This window comes from Heteronotia binoei, chromosome 8 (assembly GCF_032191835.1).
Source record: "Heteronotia binoei isolate CCM8104 ecotype False Entrance Well chromosome 8, APGP_CSIRO_Hbin_v1, whole genome shotgun sequence".
Lineage (NCBI taxonomy): Eukaryota > Metazoa > Chordata > Lepidosauria > Squamata > Gekkonidae > Heteronotia > Heteronotia binoei.
In genome coordinates, this window is record NC_083230.1 from 35,525,524 (window position 1) to 35,539,545 (window position 14,022).

Genomic DNA, 14,022 nt, shown 5'->3' on the forward strand with positions numbered 1-14,022 from the left:
GATCCGGTTCAAGACTTTGGTTTTGACCTTTAAGGTCCTCAGCAGTTAAAGACCCACATATTTTTGGGATCACTTCTCTCAGTATGCTCTCAGAAAGAGCTTTATGTTCCAGGAATAAGAACCTTCTGGCCCAAGAGAGATCCAGCTGTTCTTGACCATGGCCAGTGCCTTTTAGGGTCTTTTTGGCCCTGGCCTCCTGTCTGGTAGAACTCTCTGCTGTGCCCTATGGAATTTACTACCTTTCCATAGGGCTTGCAAGGCAGAGATGTTCCACCAGGCATTTGCTTGAGGGCAGTGACAAGTCTGGCACTCTCATATCTCCCCCCTCTACATCCAGAAAAGAGGATATAATGTGTAGAAAGAGGATATAATGTGGGAAAGTTGTGATGGGGAAAATGGGTGCCCTTTGCAGTTCCTTGCAGGTTCCCCATTGTGCAACTGGGCAATAATTTTCCTGTGTAGAGGGTGCCATGGGTAGGTAGGGTTGCCAAGTCCAATTCAAGAAATATCTGGGGACTTTGGGGGTGGAGCCAGGAGACTTTGGGGGTGGAGCCAGGAGACATTGGGGCGGAGCCAGGAGCAAGGGTGTGACAAGCATAATTGAACTCCAACAAGGGAGTTCCAGCCATCACATTTAAAGGGACAGCACACCTTTTTAAATGTCTTTCTTCCACAGGAAATAATGAAGGATAGGGGCACCTTCTTTTGGGGCTCATAGAACTGGACCCCCTGGTCCAATTGTTTTGAAACTTGGAGGGTATTTTGGGGAGAGGCACTAGATACTATACTGAAAATTTGGTGCCTCTAACTCAAAAAAATAGCTCCCCCAGAGCCCCCGAAACCTCCAGATCAATTCCCCATTATACCCTATGAGAAATATTCCACATAGGGAATAATGAAGACGTTTCCCTCTCCTCCACACACCCCCCCCCCCCCTTCTTGCAAATCTGATGTAGGGGATTGGCTCTCTACTCACCAGCCAGCTTCTTCACAGCAACAAAGACACAGACACAGAAAGTTGAAGCCTTTCACCACCTCCGGAGGTGCAAAGGCACATGGTCCTTTGGGGAGGTGCAGGAAGCAGCCTGGGAAAGCTCCAGCTGCTGCGATGGAGCTGGGTGGAAAGGGGAGGGGCAAGGAGAAGCTGCTGTGATCTGAGGTGAGAAGGGAAGGGAAGGGAGGAGGAGAAGCATCAGGAATCGGTGAGAAGGGGAGAGGAGAAGCTGCTGGGAGCTAGGCTGCGTGGGAAGGGCCGCCATTCCCCCTGCTTTCTGGATTTTTGCTGAGTGGGGGGAGGAGGCTCCAAATCGTGGGTCCCCCGCCCAGGCGGGGGATTTGGGAAGCCTATGGGTAGGCTAGGGCAGAAAACTGAAGAAGGGGAAAAGATAACAATAGGCTGGCTGGTGGGTATGAAGGAGAGGAGGCAGGAAAGGAGGAGAGGCTTTAAGGGCTGAAAGGGAATGACAAAATAATGAGAGAGGAAGAAATTCACTGTGCAAGTCCTTATGGGTTCCTGTTTGTTTCCTCATAGTGCACAGTGTTCATGCTTTTTTCCTCATAGGATGTACATTGTGTTATGCAAAGATAAACAGTTTGACCACATCTGGAGTAGAAATTCATTAGCCACTAAGACCCTCTTTCAAAAGCCCTTTTAGCCCCACTGTCAGTGTTGATCTCAATGGACTCCTACAAGCTAAGGGAAACTGTTACTATGACCCAGAGGTTTATCTGTTCTATTCCACATCTGTTCTATTCCACATTGTTTGTACATCAAAGCCCCCTGAACTGAAGTTAGTATCTTTTCCACTTCACAGTATGCTGCTTGTAATGAAGAGAATGTTCAGAATAACAGTTCTAGGAAGAAAATGTGTATTTCTTGTGTTGGTACTGGAGAAGATTGTATTCGACTGTGCTACAATAGTCTCAATTTTCTTCATTGCTTTCTGCTTCTAGCTACCCAGGGGAGCATGGGGGGAAACTGTTCTAAAACACTACAAGGTCAATTGCACCCAATATATTTGGTTCACACTGCTAAGAGTAAGTGGACAAGCAAGCATGTGCCCAACTAACTTTAAAGGCTGGGGTAGTGCCTTATAGAGTTAAATAGGAAATTTGTTTAATTCAGGCTTCAGTTACCACAGCAGTGAGATCAGTAGTGCTATTAAGGTGACATTTTGGGGCAGAAGTGAGTAGCCACAGCTCAGCAGGGCCCTCTCAAATGCAGCAAACTGTAACTAGCAGATTGCAGCAGAAATTGCCTGTGCAGTTAGACTCTTAACAAATACATGCTGCCATCATCACCCACCTTATAGATGCCTGGGTACGTATGTTTTGTGTGACCATCTGAGGAGTTGGGAAGCTGATGACAAAACAGAAACCAAAAAACCTCACCAGAGTGTTCTGGACAGCAAGGGCAGCTGAGCTGGATGAAGGGGAGGGGGGGTGAGGACCTAGGTGAGTCAGACTTCTCAGGCACATTGTTTGGTATGATGATTTTCACTTCATCTGCAAAGGTGTCCCCCTACCCTTTTATTAAAGCCCTGGATGTGTAGGAAGTAGGGAAAGAGTTTTGTTTTGTAGCAAGGCAGCATCTACTCATACATGGCTGGAGAAGTTGCAGTCAGTTGTGAAAGAATACTGACTCCATTTCCTCTGCTTCTACAATACTATCAGTTTTATGGTTTGTCTGTGTGAGAATGTGGCCTGGATATTTTAATTCTCTTCACTGGCCTTGTTGGGTTTGCTCCATGCTCACTGTTTCCAGCCCTGTCCTCAGCCTGAAACTTGGCAGCCTGCAGCTGCAGAACACCCTCCCAAAATATGCAAAATCCCTCCTGATTGAGAAGCTCCTCCCAGTTTTACCAAATAATAACAAGAAAGCAGTTCCTATATGGAGCTGGAATAAAGCAAAATTGGGTGCCACTAGGACTGTATTTTCTGTTAAGAGTGGAGAAATGGTAGGCTCACAAATTGCTGCATGGAGCTAGTACTTATTGGTACCCTATTATTTAAATGTGTCTAATACAAAAAGTGAAACAAAGGTGGAGGAAGGAAGAGTTATGGGGAGGAAAAAAAACCTTCCTGCAAGGAAAGTGAAGAACAAAAAAAGGAGATCTTATTAGTTGAACAGTACAGAATATGCACTTTGGTTTTTCAGAGAGGGGGCTTTTCTTAGCTTCAAAAGAGAAACCCTGCAAGTATACAAAGTTGCCCATTAATAATATTGAAGAAAGATGTAGCACATACTCAGAGGCATGCCATGATAATCTGCAGAGGAAACAGCCTGGTAAAGATATTTTGCTGTAGCTATTCAGACTCTTAAGCTGAATTTCCTTCCTCTAAATCTGTCATTACCAGTAGGCTGCCAGTCTCTTTAGCCCCCACTGGTGTTAAATGTGGCACCAACTCACTGGGAGCCGCTCCTTGAAGTGTGGGAGGATTGAGAGGCAGAGGGAGTGTGGCTTGCAGCTTCCTGCTGCCCTCAGGCTGGCAGGGAAGAACCAGTGATGGATTGGCCAGCTGACGAGACTGAATGGACAAGGGGAGCGGTGACTTCTTAAGTCTGTTCCTCAGCTGGTTCACCCTCTCTCCAAATCTTTGGTTTTTCCCCCCATCTCTTTTCTCTTCCCCCCCTTTTTGGGGTGAAACTTGTTTTACAGAACGTTCTTGCATGTTTATCGTATTTACCATCTTCTATGGTTTTCCAGAGTTTCCAGCAATTCCAGTTTTCTCCAGAAGTGACATCATACTGTGCATGATGCTGGTGCCCCTCCATAACCTGCCAGTTGCCAGCCCATATTTGCAGCCATGCTTATGTTTCTCTAGCATCTTTTCAACATGAGGAAGGGATTTTGTCATGTCAGATAGTGTTAGTTTATCTATGAGGCCGTTGGATGACTGTGTATTCAAAATAATCTGTCTACCTCATTTTCGTTCTGTTTTTTCTCCAAGGAACTCCAGGTGGGATACTTAGTTTGCTCCTCCATTCTGCCCTTGCAACTAACCTATAAGACAGCTAAGGGAGAGAAACAATGACTGGGACAGGGTCACTCAGCTATAGGGCAGACTGAGGATTTGGCCTCTCTCATCCTCTCACAGCACGCTGCTGTGAGGAGTTACTCCAGTCATTGACTTCAGTGGGCTTGGCCCAGAGGTAACTTTGCATAGGACTGCAGTCTAAATGAAGTAACACATACAAGGAAGTAATTATGATTTGAAAGAGGGAGAACAAAGGCCTTTAAGTCTATTAAATTCTGAGTTTAACATTACCTAACTGCACCACTGAAGGAATGCTACCAGATATCATCCCTAAGCTTTGGTTCAGGACAGGTTTCAGGATGATGTGATCTCTTCTACCAGCAGCACATTTAGCAGGTTTCCCCTGGAAATATCCTACTTTGCCTTTGAACTTGGGTTGCAGCTAAAGGCTGCTGAATGTACATGAAATACTGGGGCAGAGCTTTTAGGTTGCTTTTGCAAGCTCCTACAAAGAAAGACATCTACAAAGAAAAAATACTTACCTTTCCCATTTAGATGTATGAAATATCTTAAAAAGAGCACCAGGATATTAATCTAGAAAAAATGAGAACTAAAGTGGACATTTTGTATTATCATTAGTATTATTTAGATTCTTACTAATAAATTGATGGTGGATGATGATGAAATATGATCAGCATTTGCTTTGCAGTCAAGATCTTTTTTTAGATGAATAACAGCAAAAATTCCTTTTGTTTTTAGAACCATCGGCTACAAAACGAAGTATGTAAAAGTGCCAAATGGACATATATGGGTTGAAGGGGATCATCATGGACACAGCTTTGACAGCAATGCTTTTGGCCCAGTAAGTTGTATGTATTTATTACAGTATCATATAAATATATCATAAATATAGACTTTCAAGTACTATCAACCTTTTTTGAACTCTCTAGTTAACCATTGATTTTTATAATTGTTTATCTTGATGGTGATATGCGACAAGATATCTAAAAAGGTTTTAAAATGTGTTGTATATAGACCATATGTTGTATAAGATTATTTCTAAAAACAGAGATTATTGCCCATATAAAATATAAAAGAAAGGCCAGTTCAGTAAGAACCCCCTTTCCCACCATAGTATTACATTGATGAGTAAACCTTTTATCTGCTCACTTTGCTCTGTTGTGCCTTTCTGAACTTCAGGAGACAAACACTTCCTTCTTCACTGGCATGTTTGGGGGAACCACTGATTCTTCTGTGTGCAATATTTGATATTTAACCTTTTAACATCATAAACTTCCTATCATTTTGTAATAATTGTTATATTGTAAGTCTTTTATTATTATTATTATTATTACATTTGGGTATTTATTTAGCATCAGCGATATACAAGGAGCCACATAAGATTTAGAAAGTTCCTGGGGTTTGATACTGGACATTAGATGTCTGCTAGAAAGATAAGGAGGTGGCAATGACATATGGGGTTGGGATCATCAAAAAGCAGTGGAGGATAGGATAATCTTCCTTGGTCATCCAAAGAAGACATGGACCAGGAACAGGTCTTCAAGGAAAAGAATGCTCATCCTTTTTGATAGCAGAAGTCCATATGCAAATCTTCACTGGATATAGTGAACAAAGATGGGATGAATATTCTACACAGAGTGCAGCATGATCAAAGACATGAAATGATGGCTGGGAATGCAACAGGATGGGGCGTGTGTGAATTTTTGCAGAGTGGAAAGAAAAAGTATAAGCTGAAATGAGGGAAGAGGAACAGGGCAATCAACATATGCAAGTACATCCCTCAGTTTTTTGTAACCAAATGTGGGACCTAGCTCCATTGACAGAGTGAGTGTTGAGTGATGTGGTACCGGTGATGTTTCACATATACAAACCATCACATAATATTGCAGTCCCTGAGTGAAGTATGTCAGTTTGGCAATAGTTAGGGTAGGAAAAGTTGGGCAAGTTTCTCTGTGTGCCACAGAATGTTGTAGTTGATGCAATGGGAAACAGAAGGGATATAATGAAATGAGTGACCTGATCATAGTAACAAATAAGAAGGCACCAAACCTAAATTATAAAGCCTAAGGACTTATTCCAACACAAGCAAGGGCAAAAGACAGTGGATTTATTAGTTCTAAATGACAGATATTTACACTTACGTACAAATTGTGAACATGTTTTCATTACAAACTGCCCAGTGTTCTCCATAGCTCCCTAGAAGATCACTTTCATTAGTAAGTATTTGTAAGTGGCAATCATGTTGTAAGAGAATCCCAGTAATAAACAAAGGTTGTGCTTAGATTTAAAATAGTCACACAATATTTGATGGGACTAACAGAACAATTTTATGTCTTGCAAATATGCTTTGACCAATGATTAGTCGTTCATAATCAGTTGAGCGGCAAAATGATTCAGCAGCACAATTCTGAAAACAGGCTATCTCTGACAGATGGCACTGTTGCAGAAGCATATGGACTTTTAAAGCATGACACATTACAAGCATGGAAATCACTCGTTCTGAGTACATAGAATACAATAACTGGGTGGTTTCTCATGGTACCAGTTGCAGATGTCTGATTTGTCCTATGTGCAATTTCTGACAAGGATAATGATTGACTACACCTTTCAAAGGTGTAAAGTACTCAAGATGATGTGCATGCAATTTGTTTACAAAGTGATTAGCAGAAATGAATGGCATTACAGGTCAAGCAAGACATGGGAAGACAAGAAATACCTGTAGACATGAATATAGTTATTAAAGTACCATTGGAAATTACATAGAGAGCAGAAGGATGGATTGATCTCACTGGCATTGACCTCAATACAGTCTTGGTAACCTTAGTGCATGTGTGTGCAAGCCCTCATCATTGGGCGAACGTATATTGGAGAGCAAAGTTTCTTCACCAGGAATCCTCTGACATAGATCAAGCTTTGAAAGTGTACAGTCCAGTTACTCGTATATTGCCTACTTCCTTTGTGTTGCGATACCATTTTCTTTTTTAGAAGAAAAGCAAAATGAAAGGATAGCACTGTGGCAAAAAGGAACCCAGTGTCCTACTTTTGTTATTACAAAGGTAACCCAAGAGAGAAGTCTGAATGTTCTCTGAGTCAAAACTCTAATTTTGGTGTATTAATGCATTCCCCCCCTGAAAGAACGACCATTGAAAATTCTATCTTTTGAAGATGGGATTACATTTTAAACCCATCACCTATTGACCGTGACACTATACCTTCAATTTCACCTCAAAGCTTACATAACATAGAGAACGTCAGACATAGTTATTTTTCGTAGATTAATGTAATGAGCTTTATGAGATGTAAACTGAAACTTAAAAAAAAGCAGAATGCGAACAGATGATGAGGAACAACCTTTCTTTTATTTGGATAATTGCAACATAACCTTTGGGGATCATGTGTTAGGACAATAAGACAAGTACGCCTGAATGATGTCAGCCTACCAGATGTAAAATTAATTCAGTTAACAAATCACTAGAGTCATGTATTTCTATCACAGCATAAACATTATTATTAACATCTATATTGAAAGTGTTGTTTTCATGCAATAGTGTCACTTACGATGTATTTACCCACGGGTTTCACCGTATTATGCTTTCTGGATCCATCCCAGGTCCTGTTAAACCAGGTGTGCTCTAGTACTTCAGTGTTTGGAGCATCCAATGATTTTGAAACTTAATTCCAAGTTAATTCTTTGCTTGGGTGCCTGATTCAGATTGGGATCGTAGCTGGCAAGGAAAGAGGGCTTCAGTCTTCACTCTTTTGGCATTGTTCCAGACTGAAATAAGCTGCTATTTACCAGACTATGGAAACTTACATGTAGACTCATCAGTACACTTAGGTTTTTTCAGTGGGGCAAAAAGCAGTTTCCTGGGGCCATTTTAGTTTAGGACAAGAGTCTGGGAGAAGTTTAAGACTATTCACCACAGTACCAATCTGCACTGGGCCCCTGTGTGCTGGAGAACTAACTTTCAAAAATCTGTGGAAGTTCCCAACATAATTCTATGCTTGCAGCCTGCAGCAACACTGCTAGGCTGCAGTAGCAAGGTTTGCCTCCTTGGGAGGGAAGGGAGGATCTATGTTGTAATGGCCAGACCTCCGCTCCCTGCTTCAGTCTCGTTGACAATTGGCCCTCCCACCCGCCCTGATTGTTATGTAAGCGATTGCTGGTTGTCTCATGTTTGGGTGGCCGGGAAGGAATTTTTTGCTCTCCAGCTGATTGGCAGTTGCTGGGGTGCGTTTTTTGCCTACCCTACATAGCAAAACAATGGATTGTGGATTTGGCTATCGGGAGGTGCTGTTAAATAGGTTGGTCACTTTAGTTTGGCAGGTTTTTCTGGATTAGGGTACTATGTGGCTTGGGGAGGACCATGTAGCAGCCTCCTTTTGGGGAATTTGAGGTCTGGCATGATTAACCTTGGGGTTTGATGACCCAGGGTGGGGAGAATGCAGACTGTCCCAGAGGCTCGACTAGAGGGTGCCTTCCATTGTGATGTGCGTCTGGTGGTTGGGCCCTCTGGGGCGTGCCTCCCAGCTGGGCCGGCCTGGCGGAAGCTGCGTCACACAGCTCCGGCTGGGGGCTGGGTCTCTTGCCCGCGAATGGCAGGGGAACGGTCTGTTGAGACCCCTAGCCCTGACCAGGCTGCAGTTTGGGTGCCCTTGCTGTTTTATTATGATGATTAATAAAGTGACCCATTATTTATACCAATGCATTGTGTCCGATTCTTCATTCCGACTTGGGGGGCAAAGAGGGATCCTGCAAATTTTTCAGTGAACCCCTTCAACAGATGAACTTACCTTGATCAGCACTCATGATCAGACTGTGAACTGATCAGGGATATGTTTAGATCTCACTGAGCATCTTAAACAGCTGCTGGAAAAAGTTTGCCGATCTGGGAATCAGCTGGGAGTCAAGTTCCGAACCTGAACTCTCAGTAAAATAGCTACAGAGTGAATTTGCAAAAGGGAGTGAAGAAAGACCTCTTTCCTCTTCCTTTTCTTCAAGGTGAGTAGTGACAGAAGCAATGTTTCTGAGCTCCCCATTGCAAAAGGAAGAAGAGAAAGCTCATTTCTGTCCCTTCCAGTGCAGCCTAAACCAAGTGCTAGGGGTGGGGAGAACACTGGAAATCAACTGGGTTTCTGATCACCATCACCACCCCCAGCTAAATTTGCTGCATTTGTGCAAGTCTGGGAGGCAGCAGATTTGCCAGGATGGGAGATCAGAAGAGCCAGTACTCCAGCTCCTGACTCTCCCCTCCACCCAAAAAATATTTTTAGGGTAATGGAAAAATTTCCCCAGCAGATGATCAGAAGCCAACTCCCAGCTGAGCCCTCATTAGCCAGCTTTGGATGCTTAAGTATTATGTGAATACTTACATTGCTAAAAGCAGGACTTTTTTGAGTAGGAACACACAGGAATGCAGTTCTGGCTGGCTTGGCCAGGTTCCGGCTCAAAAAAAGATCTCCGGCAGCGGGAAGGCACTAGGCAGCCACGCACTCCCAGACCATGTACTCTGTCTTCTCTGCTGTCTCCAGCCTCTAATGGGCATCCAAAGAGAGTGAAAGACACCAAGCTGCCCACAATAACCCCCTCCTGGAAGAAGCTGTGCCTGCTACTGCCTGCTCTGCTGCATGTAGCGCTCTCTCTCTCCAGCTGTGTTTGGAGGGGTGCAAAATAAGATCTCTCACTGGGCTGTGTGAGAACACACATCCATGGAATGCAGCTGATGACACTACTGTTCTGTGTTAATATGCAGAAAGTAACCTACTGAACAGGTAATGTCACTTTTGATGACATCAGGGAATGTGACCTAATATGTACATTCCTGCTGGGCTTTTCTACAAAAAAGCCGTGCAAGAAGCTGAATAGCCCATTAATTAACTGGCTGCCTGATCACCACTGGCAATGGGAAGTGAGCCAGACTTCCCAGCATGGACTAACATGTGGTTAGCCCTAAATTCCAATGTAGAAATTAGCAAATGTACTTTAAAAATCCCTGTCGTTTTATCAATTGGATTATTTTAAGTTTGTAGACCATATTATTTTTAAATAAAATGGAAGTTAGAAGTTCAATTCAAAGTAAATAGCAGCCTTTCAAATAAAGTGAGAACTTTATACCATTGGAAAGTTTATACCATTGGAGGTGTTTGGGTCCTAACAAATGTGGGGGTATGTTATTTAGTTTTTTAAGCCAGACGAATACATCTAACACTTATATTGAAGAGAGGAAGCAATAACAATGCAATAGAAAAATATGATGAATTAGTAACTTTGGTGTCTGAACAATGTAAGTGGGCAGCTCAATATACAGATGTTAATTACTTTGCAGCATGTTGGATTTAATTAAGCAACCTCATTGTAATTTATTATTTAAAGAGCAACTTTGTGCTTTGCAAAGCAATACATGTACTGTAAATGGTGTTACTTTGATATTGCCTGGTTTAATCTAACAAGCCATAGTAGCTATTCATAATGATAGGGCAGGGGGCTGTACTAAACAGCAGCCAATAACCATCAAAGGAACTCATGCCTCTTTCTCTTTCTCTGTCTCATTCTTTTTCTTATTTAAATAAAATTCTACATAGGCTGGTTTTCTTTCAATTAACCAGACTAGGATAGTGTTCTCCTTTTAAATTAACATGCTTGTTATCAAGTTTTTATGAGACAAAAGTGCAGTCTGTTTTAATTAGAATATAATAGAGGTATAATAACTAGGCTTCCCAATCCCCTTGGACTCCCCGCTTTGCAGCCCCCTCCCCTACTCGTCAAAAATCCAGAAGCGGGGGAGAAAATGGCAGCCATTTTGTACCACTCTAGGAATAGTCTCTATGGTACCATAGAGACTATTCCTAGAGTTCAATAGGCAGTGTCCTCCAGGGAGCCACTTGCATTGCTGGTTCCGTGTAGCGTGAGCTAATGTGCAACATTGATGTTCCCTTCTGGCACCACCCCCAATCAGTGCAGTGGTCTTTGGCTGGCTGTGAGGCGTGAGCTTCACAGACTCACCCTGCCCTCGTAGCCCTCATTTGGTGGGTGTTGGCCATCAGGTGATCTGCTGACGGGCCACTGCCTGACCGGAGGATTCAGAATGAGCCCAGACAGCAGCAACTGCAACTGCACCTCCATACTCCATATTAGAGCCAAGCCCAAAGAGGTTCTGCTGTGCTTGCAGACCTCTTCTTTGCTGGGGACAACAGGTAAAGACTTATTTCTCCCCTTCAAGGCTTGGGCTGGCTGGGCTCCCATCCCAAGTGCGGTGTGGGTGTTGTTTTTTTCCATTTCCCGGGCCCATGCAAAAGCAGGAACACATGCCATGTTTTTGGAGCCACCGGCAGGGGTGGGTCGGTGAGGGCTGTGGTCCCTGTGGCTGCTGGGCAGCTTAGAAGCCATGTGCTGGGGGTTGTAAATGTGCTTGGGTGTAGAAGGGGACAGAAGTTGTGGGCTCTTGTGGCAGTGTGCTTCGATGTGGGGTAAAATGCCTATTTGCTTGGATGGTGTGTGCAGAGGGGTTTGAGGGCAGCCGGTAGTGGGGGTTAAAACACCCTTATACTGGGGGGGAGGGCGGTGGGCTCTCGTCCCTGCCCAGCAGTTTACAACCATGTGCTTTCTGGGCTGGTGGGCTTTGCTTTGTCTCCCTATCAGGGCTGGCGGGATGGGTGTGTGTGTGTGGAAAGGCTGATCTCAGGCCCCTAGGTGCAGCCCAGCAACATAGCTTACTTGGTGGAGTGGAGCTGTCATCCATGCTCTCCAGGCATTTTTTTTTAAATTTCCTGACTTCACCTCATGTTAGGGACTGGGGGCGGGATGCATTCACACTACCACCACCGGCCAGCTTACTTGGGGGGGGGGGAGAGTGGAGCCATCTGTGTCCATGCTCTCTGGAAGGGGGTTAAATGCCCAGGCTTTACCTCCCATTTAGAGCTGAGAGAAGGATGCATTCAGGCTACTGCCACCAGTTCAGCTTTTTTTTTGGGGGGGGGGAGAGTGGAGCCATCTGTGTCCATGTTCTTTTGAAGGGTTTAAATGCCCAGGCTTCTCCTCCTGTTCACAGCTGATGCATTCAGGCTACTGCCACCGGTAGTGGAGAGTGGGGGAGTCATCTGTGTCCAAGCTCTCTGGAAGGGGAAGGAGGAGTTAAAATACCCAGACTTCACCTCCCTTTCAGAGGGGGTGGGGGCGGGGAGAGAGAAAGGATGCTCTTTACTGCCGCTGGCTTCTTTACCTCAGCTGGCTTCCTGGAACAGCCCAGACATTTGATTGTGACTTCAGCTCCCATGAAGAGACAGAGGGCGTTTTCGCACTGACCTTAATCGGCAGCGACGTCCCTCTTCACCGTGCAGGATCTGCGCGGATTTCGCACCAATTGCTGTGGAGCACCCAGAAGAGCCGCAAAGTCCCGCAGCTTTTGTGGCGCAAATGGAAACTGGTTTTTGGCGGTTTCCATTTGCGCCGCAAAAGCCGCGGGACTTTGCGGCTCTTCCGGGTGCTCCGCAGCAATTGGTGCGAAATCCGCGCAGATCCTGCGCGGTGAAGAGGGACGTCGCTGCCGATTAAGGCCAGTGCGAAAACGCCCAGAGTGTTTTGCCCAATGCAGTCTTTGCTCCATCTGGACTGGCCAGAGCACCCCAAATGACAAAATTCCATGGTAGCATTCTGCTCAGCCTGAGCAACCAGCCCCCAGCCTAGTCCAGCCACCGTTGCATATCTCTTATGTTCCAGTGCAAGGCAGGATGCTTTGGTGAAAGGCAGAAAAATGAAATGAAGTCTATATGGGAGGGATTCAGGACTTTAACTCCAGTTCCCCCCCTCCTCTATCTTTTTAAACACCTTATAATGTATTCAGTGTAGATGATGCTGGTGTTTGTCATTTTTTCTAAGGGCACATCTACACAGTTGCATGTGCCATTCAGGCTTCTGAGTATAAGTCACAATAATGCACAGTATTCAGCATTTTAGGCTTTTATTTTAAAAACAGATTTATAGCCCCAATGGCTGAGAAAAGGCTGACAGTGTATGTTGAAGTCTCAGTATTCTTAATATTAAAAATGTTAACACCATGACCAGTAGGATGGCTGTTAAATCTCGGGAGAGGGGAGATCGGAGGGATTTCCAGTTATCAAGATCGAGTGCTAAGCACAAATCCTTCCTTTCCCCATGACATACACAGTACAATTCTAAAGAGAGCTACACCCTTTTAAGTCCATTACAGTCAATGAATGTAGAAGGGTATAACTCTGCCAGGAATTGCCCTGCATATTAAGCAAAATAAGTAAATAGACTTAGAGTCATAGAATGGGAAGGAGCCTCCAGGGTCATTTAGTCCTGGCCCCTGAACAATGCAGGAAAATCACAAATACTTCCCCCCTTGCCCTCCTTCTCTTGATCTGCCTAATTCACAGAATCAGCATTGCTTTCAGATGTCCACCGAGCTTCTGTTTAAAAACCTCCAAAGAAGGAGAGCCCACCATCTCCAGAGGATGCCTGTTCCATTTAGCAGAAAACTCCTGATTTAATTAATTTAAAAGGGCAATTGAGATCAGCAGTTGTGGTTGAGTTGCCAGCTTTGAGTTGGGATACACTTGGAGCTTTGCAAGGTGGACTCAGGCAGGCTGCTTTTCAAGAAAGCATCCTGTTTAAAAAACACTTGCAGCTGTGTAACTTTGCTTTCTGGATCCTAGCCGCAAATGTTCAAAATGACAATTTGGGACTCTTTTGCATGAAGGCGCATTTGTGATTTTTGTGGGTTTTGGTGGCGTGTTCAGCCTCAGGTTCTTTTGGCTTTCTGTTGTGTATTCTGCATAGTGTGAAGGACTACCTTGTCTGATGAGCTTTTTCCAGGGCCTAACATGCATACCTTTTTGTTTTTATAAGAATGCATATGGTCTCATTCTGTCAAATTTAAGCACATTGAATCCTGTTGATGTCAATGGAACACTTCAGTGCATGCTTATCTTTCCTACTGAAATCAGTGAAAAGGACTTCACTTTTGGTGGGATACAGTTAGGCCATGCTTTAGGAATGTTTTT

At 44.1% G+C, this 14,022-nt stretch overlaps 1 protein-coding gene across 1 annotated transcript in view; it reads left to right on the forward strand.

Moving 5' to 3' along the window:
* IMMP2L (inner mitochondrial membrane peptidase subunit 2) overlaps positions 1–14,022 on the forward strand; it is a 919,024-nt gene that overhangs the window by 771,950 nt on the left and 133,052 nt on the right. The window contains exon 5 of the mRNA XM_060244896.1: positions 4,738–4,840. Coding sequence (XP_060100879.1) covers positions 4,738–4,840 — 103 coding nt within the window. The remainder of the gene's footprint in view (positions 1–4,737; positions 4,841–14,022) is intronic.